At 38.6% G+C, this 26938-nt stretch overlaps 1 protein-coding gene across 1 annotated transcript in view; it reads left to right on the top strand.

Moving 5' to 3' along the window:
• Window positions 1-26938, top strand: part of MYH10 (myosin heavy chain 10) — a 159633-nt gene that overhangs the window by 56845 nt on the left and 75850 nt on the right. Inside the window, exons 7-11 of the mRNA XM_017850377.1 lie at window positions 6486-6578; window positions 21874-21937; window positions 23731-23829; window positions 25916-26059; window positions 26293-26456. Of these exons, the coding sequence (XP_017705866.1) occupies window positions 6486-6578; window positions 21874-21937; window positions 23731-23829; window positions 25916-26059; window positions 26293-26456 (564 nt within the window). The remainder of the gene's footprint in view (window positions 1-6485; window positions 6579-21873; window positions 21938-23730; window positions 23830-25915; window positions 26060-26292; window positions 26457-26938) is intronic.

Below are 26938 nucleotides of genomic sequence, written 5' to 3'. Positions count from 1 at the left end.
TGCATGTTTATGAAGCCTATAAATTATGGTTTCATATGCCATTTACTAGGTGGAATTATTTTAATACTTACCAGACACATGGAAACCTAGCTTTGTGCCCTACACTACATTTTAAATTTGGGGCTGCCTCTTTAAAAGTTGTACCTTTGGAGCTAACAAATTTCTGATCTGTTAAAGTTTTATGGCATGGCATAGTTTATGCCTGTATGTGTTTTAACAAAGGCCCGATTATATTTAATATATTAAATAAATTAGAGCTGGGCACAGTGGTATGCACCTATAGTCCCAGGTGTTTGGGAGGCTGAGACAGAAGGCCTGAGCCCAAGTATTTGAGGCTGCAGTGAGCTGTGATCACACAACTGTGCTCCAGCCTGGGCAACAGAGCAAGACCTCATCTCTAAAAATAAGTAAAATAAAGTCAATTACAATGTTCTTTATACTGGGCAAGCAGTGTAAGACTGTTATTCTTCCTAATTATCAGATGCCTACCTTTCAGCTCGACAGACCATAGCAATGAACAAACCAAGAATCATAGCATGTCCTCCATTTCTCACTACCTGGGAGGAGAAGGAGGGCAGACCTGAGCCAGATACCTTAGATAGAGTAGGACATCTATACTTGGATTTAATCCTTTCCCTAGCATTGGAAGGGTTTTGGTTTGTCTTTCCAAACATAATGATACAAAGCTGATATAAAGCAAGAAACAATAATATCGAGTTATGGAAATGATCTGTTAATATAAAGAAATAATCGTAAATATCTAAGGAATTGTCATAGACACTGAGATTTTAAAATATCTTTCTTAACATTCTTAAGAGATTGCCAGCCACCCAAGCTGTACTGTACCTATGAAGGCCTATGATGTCCTTTTGCTCCTTTAGCTGCAGAATAGACCAGTGATACAAATGAAGAGGGTTAATAAAATAATCATTATCCTGTAGGATATTTAAAAGCTTCTTTGCCAGTTAAAGAAGGAAAATCTGGGCCAGAAACCAGCTTTTCTTTATGCTTTAGAGGTACTTGCTAAATGTCCTTTTAATATGTACTTGGGTCACTATTGAAATAGTGTTAAGCAATTAATACACAGATTTAGGTTTTCCAATTTCCTATGGAACGCATAAATCATTGTTGTTAACATTTTGTTTCGATGTCATTTTAAACTACAGAGTGGATCCCTGTTGTATGTGAGTAGCATGCCTACCCCCCCACCCTAGATTTTACTTTGAGTCAAATCAATCCCTGGGAAGCACGTTCTCCCAAAGAAGAAGGCAGCAGCTTCTTTGGGCCGTGCTTCCCCGTCATTGCCGATTTGCATGTCGTACTGCATGTGTCCACTGTGCACACAGTCTTCAATGCTGCTTTTCCCAAGTTGATTTTAATCATAGTTAAGCAGTAGCTATGCTGATGTTTTTAGAAATATCAGAAGAAGACTCGTTGTCAATTTTTCTTCCCCAACACAACTGAGGAACATGAAATATTTAACAGCGCGATAGGGAATGGTCACATCCTGGAAGGGTCCTGTCAAGAAGTTACTTCTCCCCCTGCTGGGTGTCACTGTCTGCGACTTCTTCACCCCACTTGAATGATTGCCTTAAAGTTACAGTTACAATGTGAAAAGTCTGTACTTTCCAAGGTCACAGTTTCTTTTGGTTGATTTGATACCACTGGTTTGTGATTTTATATTGCACTTTATAAGCAAAAGTTAAATTCTGAGGAGTCATGTGTATACATCCAGCATTTTATCACTAAACGGTAGTATGAATTGTAAACCCAAAAGCAAGGGCATTTCTAGGCTCCTGATTTTGTCAGTCCTTTATTTATTTGCTCGTTTGTCTACTCATTTTTTTTTTTAAACAACTTAATTGAGATATAATTCATATACCATTCAATGTACCCATTGGAAATGTACAATTTAGTGTTTTTAGTATATTCACATTATGCAATTATTATCATAATCAATTTTAGAACATTTTCCTCACCCCAAAAGAAACTCCATACCCATTAGCAGTCACCTGCTATTTCCCCCCAGCCCCTGGCAAGCACTAATCTACTTTCTGTCTCTCTGTATTTGCCTATTCTGGACATTTTGTGTGAATGGAATCATATAATATGTGGTCCTCCCTGACAGTTCTTTCTTTTAGCATAATATAGTCAAGGTTCGTCCAGATTCTAGCACATATAAGTACTTCATTCCTTTTTATGGCCAAATAATATTCCATTATATTAAATATGTGTCACGTTCTGTTTCTCCATTCATCAGAAAATGAATATGGATTTTTTCTACTTTTTGGCCATTATAATTAATGCTGCTATGAACACTCACGTACAAGTTATGGTGAGAACGTATGTTTTCATTTTTCTTGGGTAGATACCTAGAGTTGAATTGCTGGGTCAGATGGTAATTCTGTTAAACATTTTTAAAGAGACTGCAGCATTTGACATTCCCACCAGGAACATGTGAGAGTTCCAGTTTCTCCATATCCTCATCGGCACTTGGCATTGTCTGTGTTTTTATTAAAGCCATCCTAGTGAGCAGTGTGGTCAGTCTTTTATGTTTACCTTTTAAATTTCATCATTTTCGAAATATGAACAAATATAAGCAAATCAGTGTTCAAAATTAAGTCACAATACTTAAGTAAACTTGAAATAAACATTTATCTACGAACTTTTGGTGTACTTTTTATAACAAAACTAAAGGTCGTATTTGGCTCTATCCCCTTAGTATCCACCAGCCGACTGCAAGTACAGCTTCTGTGTGCCCTCTTTCCTCCGGAGAGGTTGCTCTTAGAGACCCTCAAAGTCTAGCACAGAGTTCACAAAGCCTCAGCACAGCGCAATTTCAGAGCAGATTTGAAAATGATTAAATTCTAAAACTTGACCATCCCCTACAAATGATTCCTTCAAGCCAGCCCACTTGCCTCCCTGTCTTTCCAGTCATCTTCAGGACGACTTTGTGTCTTTCCCCAACCTGGTTTAAACTGTGCTGAACCAAGACAGAAAGGTGATAGATAGCAAGTAGCAAGTAATGAGAGCCTGCCAGTTGAGATTAGAGTCTGGTTTTCAGCGTGTGATTGGTTGCTGCTGCCTGCTTTTAACCTTCCTGCAGCTCTGCCCTGCCAGGCCTGCAAGGTACAGCCCGATCCCAGCCTGAGTCCCCTTGCTGGCTGAACTGGACTTTTGAAAGAGGTATATATTTTTAACCATTTCGAACTCATGCTATATCATATAGCAAGCGTATATTATACTATGTAATAAACCCAGGAGTATAATTTTCACTATGACTGGTAAACTTTTAAAGCAGTCTATAACTCTAAATATTTAGAACTTTAAAAATCATTTCAATAGCTAAGGCTGCTTGTTTTCTACATTCCAAAGTAACATTATAGAATAGAAACGAAGGACATTGCCCATCCAATTCAAGAGGAAAAGTGAATAGTCACTGCCCCCTGATGGTTTACAAATGCCTTCATAATTTGGTTGAGATTTGTTAGCACCATTTGTCTAATTATGAAATTGTTCAACACAGAAATTATCTCATTTCATGTGAATTTCTGTATGTTATGATACTTAGCTTTGTACCAGGTTTTTGGGGATTCATTTATGAGTTTTTGAGATCATTACTCAGTCTCACCAGTGTCCACAAATCCATTAGTAGGAGTGATACCATGACACTATTAACGTAGTGGGACCAACGCCAGGGATGGAGGGGTGCCTGAGTCCACAATTACCATGGTGACTCTGAGGACCCATAAATCTTCTTGTTGCCTTTGGCTCACTACCATCCCCTCCCCAAATACTTCTAGAATTCCAGGTGTCCAACCTTTTAGCTTCCCTGGGCCACACTGGAAGAAGAAAAATTGTCTTGGGCTACACTTAAAATACACTAATGCTAGCTGATGAGCTATTTAAAAAAAAGGTTTGTGCATCATTTTCATGATATCCACCGTCACAGAAAAGCAGAAAAAGTCCTCACATATAAAGAGTTGGATACCCATGGAACCTCTGATTATACATTCATTCAGCAGAACATTTGCCAAGTATCATTTTGATCTGATACCGAGTTAGGCACAGGGGATACAACCAGGTTACTTGAAGCCAACACAAGAAGAATAGAATCAGTGGATCAATCTCTCTCTCTCTCTCTCTCTCTCTTTCTCTTTCTCTTTCTCTTTCTCTTTCTCTTTTCTCTCTCTCTCTCTCTCTTCTCTCTCTCTCTCTCTCTCTCTCTCTCTCTCTCTCTCTCTCTCTCACACACACACACACACACACACACACACACACACACACACGGGAAAAGGAAAGAACCAGTAAAAAATTTGACTGTGGTAATCTTTTTAGTCATATCTAAGTAATATTAAAGTAAGATATGCATTACTGGCTTTACCTCCAAGTTAGGAAAACTCTTTAAAGATGGACTATCAAAATATTTTTTCTTATGATTCGGTAGGATGGTGTGTGATTTTAAGGAATCCACAGTCTAGCAGTAGATATTTACTATTAAGGTAATGCCCCACTTACCAGAATGCCAGTGTTTTTCCAAGTTTCCACATTCTCATCACATAGATTGAATTAGGTTAAAAAAAAAAAAAGAGGCTTTTAGAGACCCAAACAGTTAATACAAACTGAGTATACCAAGCGCTTTGCAAGATATCAGTCATAGGAATGCTGATGGAAGTGACTGCCAACCCCGGAGGGGGATGGGGGCAGGCAGTCTGTTCTATCACCGAATAATGACTGACATTTTTTCTTTCCTTTTTATTTGGAGATGGAGTCTCTCCCTCTGTCTCCCAGGCTGGAGTGCAGTGGCGCGATCTCGGCTCACTACAACCTCTGCCTCCTAGGTTCAAGCGATTCTCCTGCCTCAGGTGCCCACCACCACGCCTGGCTGATTTTTTTGTATTTTTAGTAGGGACAGGTTTTCACTGTGTTAGCCAGGATGGTCTCGATCTCCTGACCTCGTGATCCGCCCGCCTTGGCCTCTCAAAGTGCTGGGATTACAGGCATAAGCCACCGCGCCTGGCCCCTGACTGGCATTTTTAACAGTGACTCCCAGTCATCAGTTGTTCGGGATACCATGCTTAAGGAAGTTTGGCAGCATGTAATAGTTTAGAAAATGCACAGCAAAATAGTCTGGTAAGGGTTTTTAAGTGAGGAAACCAGATTTGTTGTACAGGGAGGAAACTGTCTTAACGCCAAGAAAACGAACCGATGCCATGTGATGACATCCAGGTAGCTTGAGGTTCTCGACAAGACTGGTTCCTGACTGGTTTCAGCTGAACACAGTTGTAGATTGTACTTAAGACCTGTGAACGTGCAGACAGTCCAAATCATGCTGTAATGGATGTAGGTGGAGCAGGTCCCCTTCCTGTGTAATGTGCCTCAGGAACACTTCCCTACCCTTTCAGCAGAGTGACAGTCCACACCAGGGTGGCGTGACAGAACTGTACGGATGACATATATTTGTTCTTTTTTTTTTAATTTGATGGTGATGGAGTGCCTCACATACCAAATACCACTAATTTAAAAGCCTTGTGTGAGGTTCTTTATATTCATCTTTTTTGCTTAGAGTATCGCATTTCCTAGCAGCTTTTAGTTAGTTTTTCTTTAGGTCTAAAATACTGTGGGTATTTTAAAATATAGGGTTAAGATTTATGTTTGGAAAAAGCAGATTTATTTAAGTCATAAAATGTAATTCTGAAATTACATTCCAGAAGCACAACATCACTTCTGGTGCTTTTCATGGCCAGAAATGGCATCGTGCTTTCTCATAAAGCTTTCTATTGTGTTTCATGATTAAAGCACATATTAATATATTTCCATGTTTTGTTTGTAAAATCTGTTTTATAGCCTAATTTACATATAAGTAAAGACACTGACTAAAGCAGACATTTTACCAAATACTCTCTACTTAGCCTTTTAAATCTGAGCAAGTTAGCAGCATCAGCGTCTTTACCATCCTCTGAAAGTGGAGGCGAAGACATCGCCCTGTCTATATGATAGAGATAGTATATGAAACTCCTTGGAAAACTGGAAAGTGCTACATCAATATAGTGGTAACTGTTAAATTAACTGCCTTAAAGTTTTCAAATAAGGCAGAGTTAAAATAAACAGAAGTATTAGTATGTTCTTAATTGAAGTGTCATGCTAAATTTCATTTCACGAAAGCCAATCTGTTTTATTTTTGAAATTCTCTGCCTGATTTACATGCCCCGTGCTTAAGTTGATCTTCTCTGTTCAGCGTGACATCTTCTTCTCCTTGTGATCACTTTATAGATGCTAATTTTTTTCCTTTAGTAGAGTCCATTATCATAACCAGGATTAAGAAGCCAATAAAAGTTGCTGGATGGCAGACAGAATGAAAAAACTGAGGAAAAGATGCATTTTCTTTTATAGAAATTTTTTCCCTGATAACTTGAGTAAAGACATTAGATTAACGTACATCTGCTTTTATTTGTGTGTGTGTGTGTATGTGTAATGTCTTTTAGGGGGAACTTGAACGGCAGCTTTTGCAAGCAAATCCAATTCTGGAATCATTTGGAAATGCGAAGACTGTGAAAAATGATAACTCATCTCGTTTTGTAAGTTTCAAAGCACCAGAAGCTTTTAATTCCTTAGATTTCTAGTTAAATATCTACTGTGATTAAGCAAATGGATTACTTTTCTTCCTAGATTTTAAGAAGCTAATCGATGTAGTTCTGTAGGCATAATACAAGCTCACATGTAATTTCAAATTTTCTAGTAGTCACATTTAAAAAGAAAAAAGATAATGTGTAAGTAACTTTAGTCATTTTGTCATACAGAAATGTATAACTCTATGTCTTACTTTATGGATATGTAATTTAACCTCTCTGAGCTTATTTGTCTTTGACAGATAATAACATCTGTCATGGAATCGGAGTGGAGATTAAATGGTATGCACGTTGAGCGTTTAGCCCAGCACTAGGCATAGTAAACATTCAACGCGTTAGATGTGGTAAACTGACCTTTCCCTATCTTGCTATTTTCTGTGGGATTTGGACTTCAGAATAATTTGTCACTACTATGACTTCTCTTTAAAAATTTTTTGAGACAGGGTCTTGCTCTGTCACCCAGGCTGGAATACAGTGGCACAGTCATAGCTCACTGCAGCCTCCAACTCCTGGTCTCAAGGCATCCTCCTGCCTCAAGTCTCCCAAGGAGCTGGGACTACAGGTTCACACTACTTCACCAGGCTAATTTAAAATAGTAATTTTTGTTGTTGTTGTTGTTGTTGTTTATAGACTAGGGTCTCACTATGTTGTCCCGTACTTTGGGAGGCTGAGGCAAGAGGATCGCTGGAAGCCTCAGCCTCCCAAAATACTGAAATTACAGGAATGAGCCACCACACCCAGCCTAAAATTTCTCCTTAGCTATTCAACTTGAAAGCTTTACTTTCCCCTTCAGTTTGACTAGCTGTACCTGTTCACCTGAGAATGTTATCCTAAGTGATGGCCAGGTCTCTGTTACTTTGAGGACACTGCCCCTCCCCAGCCCAGCTGCTCAGCTTCAACACCGTCACAGCAAATCATCTCTAAACCCATATTCAACACAGTGGACATTCCTCCAATAAGTCTTTTGCCCTGGATTATGGTCATCAAGTTTCAGAAACCCCTTCCACTGTTAGATCGAAGAAGGACTTCATTGTTCAATTATTTCCACTTAAGTTGTTCAAATTAATTCTTCCCCTTTTTCTCCTCCCTGCTCTGAAGTATTGGTAAAAGTCAAGAAGGCCAGAGTAAAAGAGACCTCAGTTCTAACAGTTCATTCTTCTTACAGTTCAATATTCTTAGTGGGAATATTGTTTATTTCCAGTAAGATAATTTGGGGATCTAGTGTCATTGTGACTTGCTTTTTAAAACTGAGAGTGTGACATCATGGTCTGCACATTAATTTTCCAATGGCATCGTGGCTATGATTAGTGGAAGCGACCAGATTCAGGATCACAGAGGACCCAGCAAACACAAGGGCAACCAGAAAGCCCTCTGGATTAGTTCACTAGAGCTGCAATATAAAAGTACCACAGACTGGGAGCGGCATAAACAACAGAAATGTACTTTTCCACAATTCTGGAGGCTAGAAGTCTGAAGTCAGGTGTCGGCAGGATTCGTTTCTTCTGAGGCCTCTCATAACTGAACCCAGGTTCGGCTGCGTGCCACTTGCAAGCCATGCACAAGAGACGAGAGTTGGTGGGAGGAAAAGCAGGTTTGTCTGGAGAGCCAGCAAACGAAGATGGTGGACTTGTGTCCCAGAGGACCCTCTCAAGTCGGAACACATTTTAGGCTGTTTTTATGTTTAAAGCCGGGGGAAGGAGACAGGGTTGGGGTGAAGAGGTAACTGATGACCACAGACATCTGTGCACCAGCAAGGGTCCGAGGAGGCTGGGAGTATCCTTGTCCTTAGTCAAGTCACAGTGCTCCTATAAATCTTTAACAAAACATAGTTGTTCACATACTTCTCCTTTAATCTCAGAGTTAGTTTTAAAACTACCTGATGGCGGTTTTGCATATTATCTCAGTGCTCTAAAATTATCTTTGCCCATGTGCAGGAATGGGTAAAGGCCCCTTAAACAAAAATGTAGTTAGTTATGTTAGTTCTCTTGCTGATTCACTGTACATTCTTTCCTTGGCTTATAGATGGTTGTATTCTCCCTGTGTCTTCGAATGACCTTCCCTGTGTGTGTGTCTGTGTCCTCATCTCTTCTTCTTATAAGAACACCAATTATATTGAAGTAGGGTGCACTCTAATGACTCCTTTTTAATGTAATTACTTCTTTAAAGACCCTCTTCCTAATTACAGTTCCATCATGAGATCCTGGGGGTTAGGACTTCAACACAGGAATTTGTGCAGGGACGCATTTCAGCCCATAGCACCCTCAGAGATAGTTTCAGTGCAAGATGCTTTCCAAGTTATGTAAGAAATTGGGATGTACTTTCTTGGAGTATTGTTTATTCCCAGTAAGATAAAATTTAAAGATTCACTTAATCCAAGTTCATTTGTAATTAACTTAGCTTTTTATGTGCAAAGTGGGATAAACAAATGTGCCTGTGTCAGTAGGAGACATGCCTGGGACTTGACTTGTGGGTTTAGAAACTATCTGAGGAAACTGCATTCCTTCAGATTTTCTGTCATTCTCCTGGATCATCCCCATTGAGCCTGAGCCACAACTAAATCTGAAATTTTCCTACTGAAATGCCCTGTGTTTAGTGGCTGTATCACAGGAAAGAAGGAACAGGGAGCTGCCAGCTTTGGTATGTGAATCTCCATCAAGATCTTCAAGGACTTCTTTGTGGAAAATCATTTATCTTACCATAGAAATCAAGTTACTAATCTATTCTGTTCCCCTCCCCTGCCCCCCCGCAAGCCCTAAAACCATACCCTAAATTCAAGAGAAACAGTTTTGGTGCTCAGTTGTCTCATTTTTTCCTGGAAAAGATAAATTGCTACTAAGCCATCATTTGTGCCCTTGGGTAAAGAATGTAGTGATTCTGTTACGAAGTATAAGAATTTATCTCCCTGCCAGGGTGCGTTTCAACTCATTATTTTAGTGTTTGGAACAGCTATAATTCTGTATTAGTTATTGATTGCTATGTAACAAATGATCCTAAAACCCGATGGCTTAAGGCATCGATTATCTCACAGTTTCTGTGTGTCAGAAAGTCAGTAGCAGCTTAGCTGGGTGACTCTGGCCCAGGGTCTCTTAGGAGGTCGTCGCTAAGATGTTGGCTACAGTTGTAGTCATCTGAAGGCCTGACTGAGGTGGGAGGATCTCCTTCAAATCTTCCTCAGGTAACTCTTGTTGGGAAGTCTCTGTCCTCCATGGCTGTTGGCTGGAGGCCTCAGTTCCTGACCTTGGAGGCAGCCTCTCCATAGGGCTCCTTGAATGTCACCATGACATGGCAGCCAGCTTCTCCCAGAGCAAGTGATCCAAGAGAGAGAAAGACAGAGGTTACACACCCTGCCTTGGAAATCACATGTCATCCCTCTGTTGTCTTCTATTGGCCATATAAACCAACCCTGATGCTGTGTGGGAGGGGACTGTGAATACCAGAGGTGGGGATCACTGAGGCAGTCTTGGCTATCGTGGCTACCATGAATCCTTACAATGGTTTTCATCATTGATGTATGTAGGATTTTAATCTGTAACTGGAATGACTCTAGGTCAGTGGTTCTTAATTAGAGGCTCCCCAAGGAACGTTGGCAGTGTCTGGAGACATTTTTGTTTGTTTACCTGGGGGAATGGGTAGTGGTGTGCCAGTGGCATCTAGTTGGTAGAGGCCAGGGATGCTGCTAAAAATCATCCAATGCATGGGACAGTCCCCACAGCTTAGAATAATTGAGCCCAAAGTATCAGTTATGCTAAGATCGAGAAACTGCTCTAGGTCGTTCCTTCAAATTATAGTCTAAATTAAGGTAATTATTTTCTAAAATTTATTTGCAAAGTAATACATGAGTCACATGAGTCTATTTAATGCTTGTTATTTATACATCCTATTCCAAAGGTTGACAACGAAGTCTGATAGAAACCTGTTTTACATTCTGCTGGTAGGAAGAATTAGATTGTTTTCTAACTACCTGGAAGCAGCACATAGGAAAGGAGCAAGAATCAGCCATTCAATCCAAATGTTCAACAAACACTATTTCAGCTGAAGTACCACCTTCCAAAGTGCCTGCATTACTATATAATAACCTTTAAGCGCATTCTAATATAGTAAAAACTGATTTGTTTTTAGTAGAAAAAAGATTTTTTATTAAGGCATTGTTCTTAGACGGAGCTTTCAATTCGACCAAGAAACAGAGGTACCTTTAAATTGTTTACTTTGGGCTTTAATTCTTAGAAAGTCAACTTTTATTGATATGTATTTTTTTAATAATAGTTTATTGCTATCTACTGTTATCATAAGGTGTTACCTATACAGTACTAAAACAAGTAGTTGATGTCAGTAGCTCCATTAAAAATAATTAGGTCCATTGATTAAATAATGTTCAGTTAAAATTCCCCTTTAGTATTTCTCTTTGGGTGTTGGTTCTTGGAGTCTGAAAGAAACCATTGTAGACTCATTTTTAAATTCAGTTCTGTGTAATTTTTATGTTTGATTTGTTATTTAGTTCTGTTTTAATTATTAAGCCACCTATTTTTTGGCCAACCACTGTGCAACTTAATTATATCTCCAAATGGCATATCAGTAGAATTCTTCAAGTTTAACATATTCCAATGAAAATTTTTCCTTTCCTTTCTTTTTTTTTTTTTTTTTCTTTTTTGAGACGGAGTCTCGCTCTGTCACCCAGGGCTGGAGTGGGCAGTGGCCGGATTTCAGCTCACCTGCAGCTCCGCCTCCCGGGCTCTGCCATTCTCCTGCCTCAGCCTTCCGAGTACTGGGCTAGCAGGCGCCGCCACCTCGCCCCGGCTAGTTTTTTTGTGGTTTTTAGTAGAGACAGGGGTTTCACCGTGTTAGCCAGGATGGTCCTTGATCCTGACCTCGTGATCCGCCCGTTCTCGGCCTCCCAAAGTGCTGGGATTACAGGCTTGAGCCACCGCGCCCGGCCTCCTTTCAAAATTTGTTCCTTTATGTCTTCTGTCAATCAATGGTATCATCAAATCACCCAGTTGCTTAAACTTAAAATAAAAACAATAGCAGAACCTAGGAAGACAAAATACCTAGGAATCAGCCTTTTTCTCATGGCCCGTATCCAGGCCAGCAGTGAATCCTGTTGGTTAAATGTCCAGAAGGTGTTTCAAATCTGTCTACATTTCTTCTCCTAACTAGCTAGTTAGTCTAAAACTGTATCTGAGGAGATTTCTTATTATTCTCTATCACAGTATCCTATTTATTCCCTCATGGCACCTATCCCAAGCTGTAACTAATTACTTTGCTTATTTATTATCCTTCCTAGTAGAATGTCTAAAAGCTTTGTCAGTAAGGACTTTGTATGGTTGGTTCCTAGCATAGTGCCCCACAGGCATATTTATGGATTTTATGGGATTCATTTACTTAAAATGTGGCAGACACTACAAAGTGCCATGCGCTCTTCTAGGCCCTGGGAATTTATCAGTGGTCGAAACCAAGGTCTCTAGCCCTGTAAAGCACACCTTCATATCGGTTTTAACTTCAGTGTGTTTTTGGCGGCATGTCATGATGTTGCTGAGCTCGGGGAAGGTGGTACCTATGCTAGATCCTCTGAGAATATGCATGCTCCCATTTTAGAAACATGGATAGAGAACATGAGGGAGGCAGTGGCTCCGTGGGCAGGCCAGGCCTTGGGTTGAGATCAGTATCATAGTAAGAGAAATATGATGTTAAAAAATGAGTTGTGTATACAGTGAAATTTCATTCAGTCGTATTTACAAGCTCCATGCTTACAGTGAAAATATTTGGGACTATAAACTCCATAAGCTTTAGAAGCCATTTGGTTCCATTTCTTTGATCCAATCTAGATGACTAATTTCCTGAAGAATATCTTTTCTTTCAAAGATACTAGCATATGGTTTATATTAAAGGGATTCTTTCTTTCGGAAAGCATTACCCTTAAGAAAATAATCATTCACAGTTAGTCCAGTTCTCTGTTTATGGAGAAGTAAAATGCATTCCAGATGAAGGAGATTTACGTAAAATGAATCTCTCATAATGAAACTTTAAAAACAGGGACTTCAATTTTAAAGTGATTGTTTGGATCAGCAGATACATCTTCCCTCACAGAGTTTTAGTTACAATCACTTTCTCTATTTCCACAAATCCTTTTTTCTTTTCTTTTCTTTCTGTTTTTTTACAAGTTGACTTAAGCCAGTTTGGCAATTTCCAACTATTATGTACCTTTTGGTAGATAAGTATCCTCCAGCAATTAGAGCTAGGTAAGGGCTCTAGGCATCCTCCTTACAGTTACCAGGTTGTAATGAAAGCACGTCGGGATTCCACACCCTCATATCTATCAGCAGGCAGGCACTGAAAACAGTTTTGTAAGTTGCATGCAGCCCAGCTCTGTTTAATTTCTCTAACCAAACCTTTACCTGAAAGATACACTGAGGCAAACGTGACAGTATCAGTGACAGAATATGGTCTGCACCAGGCAACCAGCATCTTCCAGATCACTGGCTGCACACAGCCATTTAGTATCAAGCTCTGGGAGCACCCTCAGCAATACAGCCTCCTGCACTTACTGGAGTCTGGACACCTGTTCCCTTGACCCCAGATTGGGGAGGGTCTATATGTATCTTTCTTTGTTTTTATTTATTTATCTTTTCTTTAAGTCTCTATTTGAAGTTAATATGTATCTCTTTCTAATCAGTCCATGGCTTAATGCCACTCATGTTACCCTAGTGATTTCTAATATCCATTATACTAAGTAATGAGGCCACTTAGTGCATGTGAAAACTCATTTTACTAACAACAAAGCTTCTGGTTTGGTTTGGAGATTAAGATAGCTAAAGCATTTAAGGTAGCCATCTGGCCTTTGGATTAAGTGCTAGCTCATTACTCCTAGAATGGGTTTTCTCATTTAGGGCAAATAGCTAACGCACATGCATAGCACCCTATCTGTGCTGATGTGTTTTAATGCATATTGCAGAGCATGTAATAACTTCAGATACCAAATTAAGAAGGGGGAAAATATCTTGAGAATATGAAACAAACCTGCATTGCCCCTGAATTAAGTTGCTAACTAATAACTAATCTAGTTTTAATTACTATGGTTACATTATAATCATCCCAGAAAAGGTTCCAGAAATTGATGTCAATTCAGAACAAACAAAATTTTTTGAAACTAATTAAGATAATTTTCTTTTTATTTTCTTCATGGTATCAAAATATCAAATATCCAAGTTTCCCTATTGCGCATTTTGAGTGAAATCCTTAATAAGTTATATTTGATTATATACGAGATAATTCTAGTTGTCTTTGCTGTTGAGAACGCTCACAGTACACGTGTAATTTCACTTGTTTCTGGATTGGTATACAACATGTGTTATCATCAAAATGTGTAGCTGTAATTAATACACAATGTAATTGTCATGTTTTGGGGGTTTCCCATGCTTTTGTTTTTACTGGTGAAATTCTGATTGAATATTCTAAGTACCATAATCTGACCTTTATGCTAATCAATTATGGAGTGGGCATTTTCAGCACAGATTTCTTCACATAATGTTTAAAAGATAGAGTTCCCACTTAAAAGTAAAACTCGCGTTTTCCAGTTTAGTCTAGATGTGTGTTTCAATAAAAATGTTAATTCTGAAAGTATTTATTATAGATGTGAGGAGAAACGTTTTTTAACTAACAGATCTTATTCTCTCCCCTCGGCCTGCCCCCAACGAAGAAAGAAAAGTCATCTTTGCATATCTGGCCAAGTGGCCAACACTGAAGTGACGTCAGGTCCCATGACGTCACTTCTTACCTGACTTGCCAGGGTATCCGACATGAAGGGGAATATTTAAGTCCTAGATCACTTGGGGATATTCAGTACAGGTTTTCCTTTTTGCTTCTGAAATTTCACTTTGTCAAGTTATCAAAGTGCTTGGCTATGTCTTATAAAATATCTGAGTGTGAATGTCATTTAGCTAGAAAGTTGGTCATTTTCAGCTTCATAAGGTTTTTGTTTTGTTAAAGTGTTTTTAAAATAGAATACATTTTAGTGCTTTGGCTTATAACCGAGGTTTATCGGTTACCAAATATGTTTTCAGAAATACTGTTCTCTTTTGTCTCTTCCCACACTGCAGGCCCCTGCAGCCCTGTCCCCTTCGTCACTGTTCTCTGTGCATCTCTTCTTTCACTCCTCTTTGCTTGGCCCTTTGCATCTAGCCGAAAGATATTTCACTGGCACTCACTATCATGGCTAGTGCTGCTATGGACCCTAGGTGTGAAAAGGACTCCAGGCTAGGGAAATGATGCGGAATAGAGTGTTGCATGTTGGTGACTTTGCTTATTTATCTAAGTAAGTGACTACATGTCTAAATTATTTTGGAACATTTCTCTATGGGTCACCTGTTCAGAGGCCCCACATCTTAATTTTCTCCCATTTCTCCTTTGTTTGTTTTTGTTACTGAGTTTTTATTCTATAATCATAAGCTTAACTGCAGTCCAGCTTGATGTCGAGGGGAATAAGGAAACCAAAGAACTGCAGTGAGACCACAAACATTACAGGATATTGTGAGCAAATGGGATAGAGGGATGCTCTCCTGAGCTGCAGAAGAAATGGTCTGGTGGTTAAGATCAAACACAAGCAGGTTTATTAGAGTTGTCCTCAGTTGGCCGTGGTGATCTTCTTGCCAGTCTCACCATTCCTGGACCCAGAGCACTCCACGGCTTCCATGATATCCACGCCCTCTTTCACTTTGCCAAAGACCTCAAGCTTGCCATCCAGCCACTCAATCTTTGCTTCACAGGTCAAAAACCTGGGAACCATTTGTGTTAGTGCAGCATTTGCCATGGACAAGATGCCAGGACCTGTGTGCTTCAGGATGAAGTTCTCATCATCAGGTTTCTCCCAGTAGATGGACTAGCACTATTATGGTGTGTGAAGTCAGCACCCTGGCCGATAAAATAAACCCTGGAATAATTCTGTGAAAGCAGGAACCCTCCTAACCAAATCCTTTTCCTCCGGTGCTGAGCACACAGAAGTTTTCCACTGTTTTTGGAACTTTGTCGGCAAACAACTCGAAGGAGATGCGTGGCCCAAGGAATTTACCATCAACAGTAATGTCAAAAGAACACAGTGGCATTGACCATGGCTAGAGGCAGGTGGCTTCAGGTGGCAGTGATGACTACAAAGCCCCATTTCTCCTTTGAACTCAACTTCCTTTCCTATTTTAATGTCCCATGAAGGTAGGGAAAAATGAATTCACTAAATATACAGTGAATAATATTCAAGTTTAGATTTCACAGTTGCTAGAATTCAAAGTTACCTGTATATTATTAATGTTATCATATTGCCCAAATAAAGAATTTGTTTTGTTTGATGAATTTTGAACTTGTAATTTATTTGAGGTGGTTAAAAAAAAAAACAAAATAGTATTCGAAGTTGAAAGCTTAAACAGCATGTTGATATATATACTTAATAAAGAAGTTAAACATACATGTTGGTGAAAACTAAAAGTTTATATTACTGGATATAAAGAATTTTTTTAGGGAAATGTTTTCTTAAAATAAGAACTAAGTGATACCATATGATTTTGATTAACCTTTCTGCAGCCTTAAAATGAGAAGTTTGAGAACGCCTTTGCCTGGGCAGTCATGTTGGCGGCGTGTCCTTAGCAGCTTTGTAGTAATAACATTGCCTTTTGACTACTGTCTCTTAAAATAGCAATATTTTTATTAACTCAATGAGGTATTGTGTAGACAATACAGCTGTTTAAAATTTGTGGAGAATTTTAACTGTCAGTGTAACATCAGGACCCACTTTCAGTTTCTTTTTTGAACAGTTCTAACTATTCATAAGGATTGATAGCTTTTTAAGTTAAATCTTTCTTATTTTTTAAATAGTATAATGTACTTATTTTTTAAATAGAATAAAGTTCATTCTCTCTTGTAATTACATGTGGGTCCATTGAGCCATTTTATAAATCTAAGATACATTACGGAGTATTAGTGATCTTATTTGTTTCTGTGTCTTGAAATAGTTTGCTGTTTTGTTATCCTAGAAATTGGTTCATTATTAACTCATTTATTCTCAACTATGCTAAAAAAAGAATATAAGAATAATGGGATTGCCTAGAAGGATGCTACAGTAATAACTATTGCATCATCTTTTAATTTTCTTATTATATCACCCCAAATATTGCATTGTCTTTCAAGTAGGTATGAAAGAAAACTGAAGAATCCATCTTTGTAGGTTACTTTTAGCTTTTAGTGAATGTAGTTGAAAAATCAGAAGTTTTCAATTTCTACTCATAATCTCAATGAGAAGGAAATTGACAGAAAAACATTTCACAAACATTGGATCAATCAGAAGATGAATACAAAGAGACAGATAGCATGGTAGACTGTAAAGATGATGATGAAATCAGTTCTGTAAAGAGGGTCTCAGATTGAGTCTCCAAGTGATAGCCTAGAATTTTCTCAAACTCAAGAATAATATATATTTCTAAGGGCAAAAAAGGAACATGATATGAGCATCCAGGTAGTCATTCAGTAGGAAGAATTTCCTTAGTATTTTGCAACAAGATTAAAGAATACTGTTATTTCATCTATTTGCTGAAATAACAGTATTCTTTAATCTTGTATGATGTCTGTACCAGTGTGTACCTGGATAAGTTTCATAAGTGGACAAATGTAGAAAGCAGGTGTGTATATGAAAAGTATTAGAAGGAAATAGATAATATCAAATGAGAAAAGTCATTGGGTTGACCATTCTAATTGATGCTTACAAATCTAAAGATGAAAATGTTTTATAATTACAGAGCAAAAAAGATCTTTCTCTTGTAACAAAGTATGAGCTATCAGAATTTTATATATTCAACTATTGCATTCTGACAATGCAAGGGCAATAATAAGTAAGAACCTACTAGCAGAAGAGAGAAGGGTGCCTACAGTTGATGCCTAGAATAGCTATTAACCCAGAATGTTATATCTCTTCAACACAGTAGATGCAGTTTCCCTCACAACTTAGAAGTTGAAATTAGATTGCAATATGCCAAGGACTCCTACTCTTTGTAGTGTTTGTTTTTTTGTTTTTTGTTTTTTATCCAGTGAACTTAAGCACAGAACCTCTCTTTAAAATACCATTTAGCTTGAAGCAGCTAATGTACGTGGTAAACACTAAGATTGCTAGGCTTGGCTGGTGCTGTTTATGTGAAGCCTTCTCCTTTCTCTGTGTTCCCATAGCACCTCTGTGCTATGCGTGGAAGTGCATGGACCACATTGTGCTTCAGGTGTTAAAGTACAGCCTTAGTGTTTGTCTGAAGTTTGGGGAGCATTAGGTCAGCATCTCTTCGTGTCATAATTATATTATTTGTGTAAAGTGCTTATTTGTTTAGCCTATCTCAAAAGGAGGGAAAATTTTTCTCCTATTAAAAATCCAAACAAAACTTTCTCCACACTGTAAAATCAAACTAACCAAGCAAACAAATTGTCAGTTTTATTATGCGACTCTTAATTAACAAGGTCTTTATAGAAGAAAAATACTAAATGCTCACCACTGATAGTCAAGCGGCCTTGTAATGATGGATTTGCATTGTGGTCTTCAGGGGAATTTAAATCATTACCTCAGTAAGTTTGATGGCATAAAATCAGTATCTAGGCTAGAAGGAATTGCAGGTTTGGTGACTGACACCATGCTAACTTCTAAAGAAATCCTAAATTCTTATCTTCTATTATATTGTCGACATTCACTGTGATGTGTGTTAGACTCATGTCCAGAGTAATACTGTTTTTGCCATTTGTTTTGATAACTTATTATGTAGCGTAAGTGTTTTTTTGTTCATGACTTTGTAAGATGTCCTAAGAGTCTGTTTTTCACAAAATGCCTTTGCTTCTTACTCCAACTCCCTCTTGAACACTGTGGTTTAGTGGCACCAGGAGCCAGCCTTCATGGAATCAACCTCTGTTATGATGACGGCCTGGTGCCTGAGTATATCAAGCTTGTCGTGTATTTCTTAGTGCAAGGCAGCACTGTCAGACAACGTGAAATAGAATATGTACATTTTGGTGGGGGCAGAGTTAGGACATTTGGCAACGGTAAAGGAGAATGAGGAGGAGTGCTAAAGGAGCTCCTTGACACACACCTGAGATAGAACTTTCTCCTGCGACTTGATCACAGTTTGTTCCTCCTCAAGCAGGAAGTCAGTATATTCCCAGGGCTGTGCCCCCACACTCCCCACACACATTCCCTTTCACCTTGTTTGCTAGCTTGGTTTGGGTTTCTTTTTTTTTTTTTATAGGAAAATGGGGTAAGTTCTTAATGAATGCTCATAATATTGAGCAAAAATATAATGGATTATTCATTTTAGAAAGTGATTCCTGTTTTCTTTTTTTAAAATCAACTATTGAGGTATAATTTACATACAATAAAATATAGCTGAGAAACTTCTTAGGTAGCATCCCAAACAGACAACTCATTTTTTTAATATAAGATAAATGTTAATGTACTGGAAAAGTAACACTTTGGGAAGGCTGAGAAAGGCCCTCAAATAGTAAGTAAAAGGATGAGCAAGCTGCCTGGCGCCGTTTAAGTAGAAGAGTGTAAATCTAACGACTTTCACTTTAATAGGGAAGCATATTTAACTTAATATGTTTATAGTAAATACACAGAATTGAATTATTATTATTATGTTATAGAATGCTTCACGGATCTGAATGTCATCTTTGCACAAGGGGCCATGCTCATCTGTGTAAAACGGATGTTGAGTTATATTTTAAAAATTGGCGTTTATCTAGGAGTTCCTATGATCTCTCCCTTAATTGTTTTTAAAATGTTGGCACACAATAAAATCACCCTTTTCAGTGTGCAGTTCAGTGCATTTAGATAAATGTGTACATAGTGTAGTGAGCACCATGATCTAGAGGAAGAATGTTTCCCTTGCTCCAGAAAGGTTTCTTTTGCCTTCGTGTTGTCAGTTCCCTCGTCCTGCCTCTGCCCCGAAACCGCTGATCTGTTTCTGTCCCTAGAGTTTTTAATAATGTCTGGCATGTCAAGAAAATGGAATCATATAGCAGGTAGTGCTTTATGTCTAGTTTCTTTCACACAGCAGAATGCTTTTGAGATCCATCCAAGTTGTTGGGTGTGTCACTGGTTTATTCCTTGTCGTGGCTCAGTAGTGTTCCATTGTGTGAATCTAGCACAACGTCTTTATCCATTCGCCAGCTGGTGGACATTTGGGTTGTTTCCAGTTTGGGGCTATTAAGAATAAAGTGGCTGGGGACATTCATGTACAAGTCCATGTGGATGCATGCATTCCTTTCTCGTGGGTGAAACCCCGCCCAGGGGTGGAATTGCTGGGTCACAGAGTCATCTGTGTTTGACACCATGAGAAACCGGCCAACTGGCTGTACCGTTTTGCCTTCTCACCAGGGTTGTCTGATAGTTCTAGTTGTTCTGTGTCTTTGCTAGTCTTTCTTAAAACGTGTAGCCACTCTCGTGGTTATATAGTGGTGTCTCGTCGTGGTTGTTTTTACTTTGATTTCCCTAGTAACTAATGACACTGTACATCTTTTCATATACTTATTGGCCACTCACATGTCTTTTGTGATGAAGTGTCTGTTCAAATCACTTACCCAGTTTTCTTCTCGGGTTGTTTGTCCTGCTATTGAAATATAAGAGTTCTTTGTATATTCTGGCAACAAGCCTTTCAGCCCATGTGTTTCGCAAATATTGTCTCCCAGTTTGTGGCTTCTCTTCGTTTTCTTCATGGTATCTTTTGAAGAGTAAAAGTTTTAAATTTTGATGAAATCCAGTTTGCCAGTTTTTTGTTTTATGGTTCACGCTTTTTGCATTCTGTCTAGGAAATCCTTGTCTCATTTAAGGTCATAAAGATTTTCTCCTGTTTTCTTTGAGAAGTTTTATAGTTTTAGCCCATATATTTAGGTATGTGATCTGCTTTACGTTTTATATGTAGCATAAGGTAAAAGTCTAGGTTCCTTTAATTTTTTTCTTTCATTTTGCATATTTTTCAAGCACCATTTATTGAAAAGACTGTCCTTTCCCTATTAAATTACCTTGACACCTTTGTTGAAATGAATTAACTTACATACATGATCAATTCCCGGACCCTCTTCTGTTTCAGTAATCTGTATCTCTGTCCTCACACCAATACCACACTGTCTTAGTAAATTTATAGCTTTTTGAAATCAAGTAGTGTGATTCCCCTAGCCCTGGTCTTCTTTCTCAGAATTGTTGTAATTATTCTAAGTCCTTTTCCATTTCCCAGTAAACTTGAGACAGCTTGTCAGTTTCCTCAAAGGAAGCCCTCCAATCCCTTGACTGTTCATATGAAGAATAATAGTGGTGTGTTTACTGGTATCAGCCCTTCTTAGCAGTCCTGGAATAAACATTCTTGATCATTGTGTTTGTTTTGCAAAATGTTTAATATGGCCCCATATATATGTATTTTTATTTATTTATTTATTTTTTGAGACGGAGTCTCACTCTGTTGCCAGGCTGGAGTGCAGTGGTGCGATCTTGGCTCGCTGCAACCTCCACCTCCCGGGTTCAAGCGATTCTCCTTATATATATTTTTATAAGTAAGATATAACCATACCATATTTGCTTTTGTTTTGCTTTGAGATGGAGTCTCACTCTGTCACCCGGGCTGGAGTGCAGTGGCACAATCTCAGCTCACTGCAACCTCTGCTTCCTGGGTTCAAGTGATTCTCCGGCCTCCGCCTCCCAAGCAGCTGGGATTATAGGCATGCACCACCATGCCCAGTTAATTTTTTTTGTATTTTTAGTAGAGACGGGGTTTCACCGTATTGGCCAGGCTGGTCTCGAACTCCTGACCTCAGGAGATCCACCCGCCTCGGCCTCCCAAAGGGCTGAGATTATAGGTGTGAGCCACCACGCCCAGCTTGCTTTCCTTTCCTTGTAATATCTTTAACAGATTGGGTGCTCAGTGTTATGACAACTTTATAAAATGAATGATGAAATAATAACTATTTTTCTGTTTCCCTAAAACGCTTATATATAGTAAAGAAATCAAATATTCCTTAGAAATTTGTAAAATTGTTTCATAAGACTAATCCAGCATTTTAAAGAAGTAATTCTGTTTTACTTTTTTTTATTTTATGGGTTAAATTTTATGTTTTGTTTTGTTTTCTTGAATGGATTTCTATTTTTTAACTAATTCATGGATGCTTGTTGTCTTCTTAGTTTATTATAGTGTTCATATCCAGCATGTACTTATTTATTTTCAATTTTCTCTTTTTAATTTATTTTCAGGGCAAATTTATTCGGATCAACTTTGATGTAACTGGCTATATCGTTGGGGCCAACATTGAAACATGTATCCTTTTTCATAAATGTATAACCCAAAATAAAGAATGATTGAGTCTTCTTACAACCCCATGGCAACCCTCTGTGACGTCACTCCCAGTATCCAGATGATAAAACTTGAGCCCGGAGATAGCATGCCTTGTTCAAATATTTTCAACTACTGAATGTTAACTCCGAAGTGTTTTGTTGTTTGTAAAACCAGGCCATAACCTATTCACATGGCTGGGGAAGTGGAGAGTGCCACAGTGTTTGTGTGGTATAGGACATTCAGATGAATGCAGTTGCCCTCCCCCTGTTACTGTTAGCCCACTTTTTACCATGCATTTCTGATATTAGAAGGATGAACATGTACTCATTGAAATAATCCTTACAAGATTACAGAGTTAAAGTAGTCTCAATTCGTGTTAAGTAGAATAAAGCTGGAGAAAAAAATGTCAAATACATAGAATAGTCCTAAGAAATGTCACCTGCATAGAATGACCATAAGAAGATTTATATATGTGTATGCACATACATACCTAGATAAAACACATTTGATTGGAGATGTAAGAAAATAGAAATGGTTCTGAATGATAATGTGCCGATTAGAAAGATATATAGATGACAATTTTCGGGTACTTGTTAGAATAATCTCCAGTGACAGAAATACATTGTTTCTATCCTTCGAGGGATAGACCATGATTTTCTGGTTAAGAACAGTATTTTATGCTTCCAAATAGAGTCACAGCCAGCAAAATCTGGAAATACTTGAAAATGACAGGAGAATGATTCTGCAGTTGAGCTTTCTTCATACAGGCATGTCAGATCATGATTCATATGAATGTGTCTTTCACCAGACGTGGAGGATGTGTGGGATAGTCTGACTTAAAATTCAGGCTATCTGGCACATACAGAATTAATTCACTTTGGTGGCCCCAGAGAAGATTTACCTAAAGAGAGGCAATCTTCTTCCAAAGCTGTAATACACATTCTCTGAGATGCCAGTGTGACTGTCAACCCATACGCACTCCTGGAGCATCAAGAACTGTGGATCTGAGCCCCAGATAAGATACCCAGCTGGGCGTGCAGTGGTGTGAAACAACACAGGAGCTGCTGGGGACTCTGCCACCTGCCCCCTGGGAAGCCCAGGCAGGGTGGGTAGCAGCAGGTGTGGTTACTGGCCGCACTGGTTCTCCAGAGCAGCGCAGGGAAGACTAGTGCTTAACCTCGTCATAGCTGTCAAGGCATTTGGGAAAGTTACGTGCGCTGCTGAGTGTGAAGGGGCGAGTACCCCTCATGTAGGAGGCTTTCAATAGGGTAGCGTTGTGGGTGGTGTCAGCATACATTTTGGAGTCAAGCGAAATTTTTGATTCCTAACTGTACCGCTTATTAGCTATATTATTTTGACGAATTTCCTTGTACCATGGCTTCCTTATTTATAAAACTGTGTTAATCTGGTATTGTAGAGTTTCTCCCGCCTTCATTTTTAATAGCTTCTTACAGTTCCTCGTATAGTGTGGTATTCTTTTGAATGTAATCCAAGTTAGGGGAAGGATGAGGTAGAGTGGAGCTGAGTAAGGGAAGCACGTATAATCTTTAAGTTCCTTCCCAGACCAATGATTCTGGAAGATCAGTGAGGAACATAAGTTGCATCCATTTTTCTTTTTTCCCAGATGGAGGACAGTCATTTAGAATAGTTCTTTGCAGGATACTTTATATATATCAGAGAAAGAAGATGTTTTATGATTTAAATTTACAGACACTGTAAGGGCCTTTATTTAAGAATAATATTAAATAATTTAATTCTTAACCGTCTTTGCTCAGACCTTCTGGAAAAGTCTCGTGCTGTTCGTCAAGCAAAAGATGAACGTACTTTTCATATCTTTTACCAGTTGTTATCCGGAGCAGGAGAACACCTAAAGTGTAAGTTACAAAGGTTTTTACTATTTTATATTCACTGGAATATCTCTTTTAATATTTTTTTGAGAAAAAACAATTTTGGGAAACAGTTTTTTACACACAAAACAACAAATTTCCAGCTGGTTAAATCATGAAAAGCAAAATGAAATTGAACTTCCATGCCATGGGGTAAGTACTTTATTTTAAGCAGCAGGTATTGTAGATAATATAATCTTTTGTACTTTTATTTCTTTTAAAAAAATTTTAAATTAGAAGATAAATGATGCGTATTTTACAACTCTTTCAACATTTTAAAATATGAAAGTAAGGGAAAAGAAATTTATCTAATAAAATTAAGTAGAATATATATTTTTATTTCTAGATTTACAACTGAATATATGTTATGGCTCCCACTAGTACTAGAAAGAACCTGTGGTGGATATTGATTGATTGATTGATTGAATGTCATGAATCACAAGGACCAGAAGTTTAGAGTTGGGCAGGTACAGGCCGGGCGCGGTGGCTCAAGCCTGTAATCCCAGCACTTTGGGAGGCCGAGACGGGTGGATCACGAGGTCAGGAGATCGAGACCATCCTGGCTAACACGGTGAAACCCCATCTCTACTAAAAAATGCAAAAAACTAGCCGGGCGTGATGGTGGGCGCCTGTAGTCCCAGCTGCTCGGGAGGCTGAGGCAGGAGAATGGCGTGAACCCGGGAGGCGGAGCTTGCAGTGAGCCGAGATCCGGCCACTGCACTCCAGCCTGGGTGACAGAGCGAGACTACGTCTCAAAAAAAAAAAAAAGGAGTTGGGCAGGTACAAAGGAGAGCTCAGGTCTGGGTCAGAATTTTGCTGGGTTAGAAATATATGAGAGAGGAGAAGATGCATAACTTTCCCATCTCTTCTGATTCTCAAATTTAGTGTTTCTGCGTGATTATTATATATATTATCTAGATATCAAAATAGACACATATATAGTAAAAACTTTTCTCATCGGGTGTCTAGGCTTTTGCTAACCACAGACATCTGTGAAACTTTTGAACCCAAAAATTAATCAGAGAAAGACCTGTAAGGGAAAAACCAAGCAACAAAAAAAATAAGAGTTACTGCCAAGGAGAGACTAAAAATTCAAGATTATGCGACATGTAACACTGAAGAGAAGAAAATGCTCAGGCTTTCCGACTGGCAATAACTGCAATAGGAATAAATTCTTTAAAATGATCCAAGTGTTGAAAGAAATAGAAAAAGATAGCAGCAGGCAGTACCCTGTAGAAGTGAAATGTGATGTAGACAAGAATCAGGGGACAGGGTGACCTGCAGAAATTCTCTGCAGGAGAGCAAGAGAGCCAGTCACAAAGAAAGCTGGGAGCACATTTGCATATCTGTCATATGGATAAATAACCCTGCTCTTTTGAGCACTCCTGAGAAATATTCTTTGGCTCTCAAGAATGCATTTGTCAAAAGAGTAAGTTCTCTTTAATTAATGGCTCCTACAGTACAAGTAGTCAGTGTGGGTACCTGTTATGACAGTCTGCTGCACCACATCACATCATCATTCTAAAAGCAAGTTAACCACCATGCAAGCAGGCTTGGCGAAAGAGTTTCAGAGCCTTTGCTGGGCTTGGGACTTGCTTGATCCACAGCACTGTATCTTTAGCTTATGTCCATGGTAGTTTTCATATTCACTTCATAGTGTTTGCTGCAAACTACTTGCTAAGATAGGAATATAGAATATGGGTTTAAAAGCTTTCCTTCAAAAAAGAGGGCTAAAATATTTAAATCTGAAAACAATAAAGTTTTATCATCTGGAAAATTGACATCATTTCCCAGATAACCGATTTCAAATAGAACATTGTACAAACTGCCATCCCCAAAACTCCTGTTAAGGTTTTTGCATCGTTAACATCATCATTTTCCTTCATTGGTACAGATAACAAAAACATGTATGTTTGTGTATTTACATGAATATATAAAGAAAAAAAAACATTTTGCTGGCAGTGGGTTGCATGGTGACCACTGTTCTCCTGTAACAGCACAGTTTGTATGCAGGTGTGGCTTAGTTGTCTTCATGAGTATTTATTAAATTTTCTTCCATTGTATTTCCTTTTAGCTGATTTGCTTCTCGAAGGATTTAATAACTACAGGTTTCTCTCCAATGGCTATATTCCTATTCCGGGACAGCAAGACAAAGATAACTTCCAGGAGACCATGGAAGCAATGCATATCATGGGCTTCTCTCATGAAGAGATTCTGTGTATGTGTGATTTCTCTGAGATTCTGATACTCACTTTCCTAAGCCTTATACATTTGGGGTAAATCACCTAAACTAGAAAATGATTGGGAAACTAATGAATGGTATGAAATCCTGAAAAGACATATCTTACTGAAAAGTTTTGTATAGCTAATTTTAGCACAAAATAAATGAGAATATGTCTCCGCTACATTTTGAGGCAATATTAATTTTTTTTTCTTTTTATCAATATGAAGCAATGCTTAAAGTAGTATCTTCAGTGCTACAGTTTGGAAATATTTCTTTCAAAAAGGAGAGAAATACTGATCAAGCTTCCATGCCAGAAAATACAGGTAAACTGATGAATACTGACTTTATTTCTATTTCAGTGGCTTGTTGTGCTCTCCAAGAACGTGTTACAGTGCAAGCATAAAAGCACCTCTGAAGCATTTCCGAAGGGACCCTCAAGAGTAGACTGACAACCTCGTGTGCTTACACGAGAGTCCCCCTGATTCTCTAAATGAGGACAGGGGACAGGGCGTGGGATGAAAAGTAGCAGAAGTCTCTGCCTTAGCATGGAGGTGGCCTTGGGAATTGAGGGAGGAGAATTCAGCCGCAGGAGGCCACACGCTTGCCTGAGAGGGAGCTGCAGCTGCTGAGTTCCAGCCAGTGTGCACCTTGCCAGGATTATAGGCCCAGTGTTGCCAAATATAAGTGACTTTTCAAAGAAAAATGGAAATCTAGGTTTTAAAGGAAATGTTCTCATTTTTAAATGTTGAAAATGGTTTTAAATTTGCATTGGTCAGGAACAAAAGTTTGTGACCCAAATATATTTTATATATTTATTAAATATGTATTTAATATACATTTATAAGTGTTATATATGTATATATCATATATGTG

This window comes from Rhinopithecus bieti, unplaced genomic scaffold, assembly GCF_001698545.2.
Source record: "Rhinopithecus bieti isolate Rb0 unplaced genomic scaffold, ASM169854v2 scaffold_32008, whole genome shotgun sequence".
Taxonomy (NCBI): Eukaryota; Metazoa; Chordata; class Mammalia; order Primates; family Cercopithecidae; genus Rhinopithecus; species Rhinopithecus bieti.
This window is presented reverse-complemented; position numbering and strand designations above follow the sequence as displayed.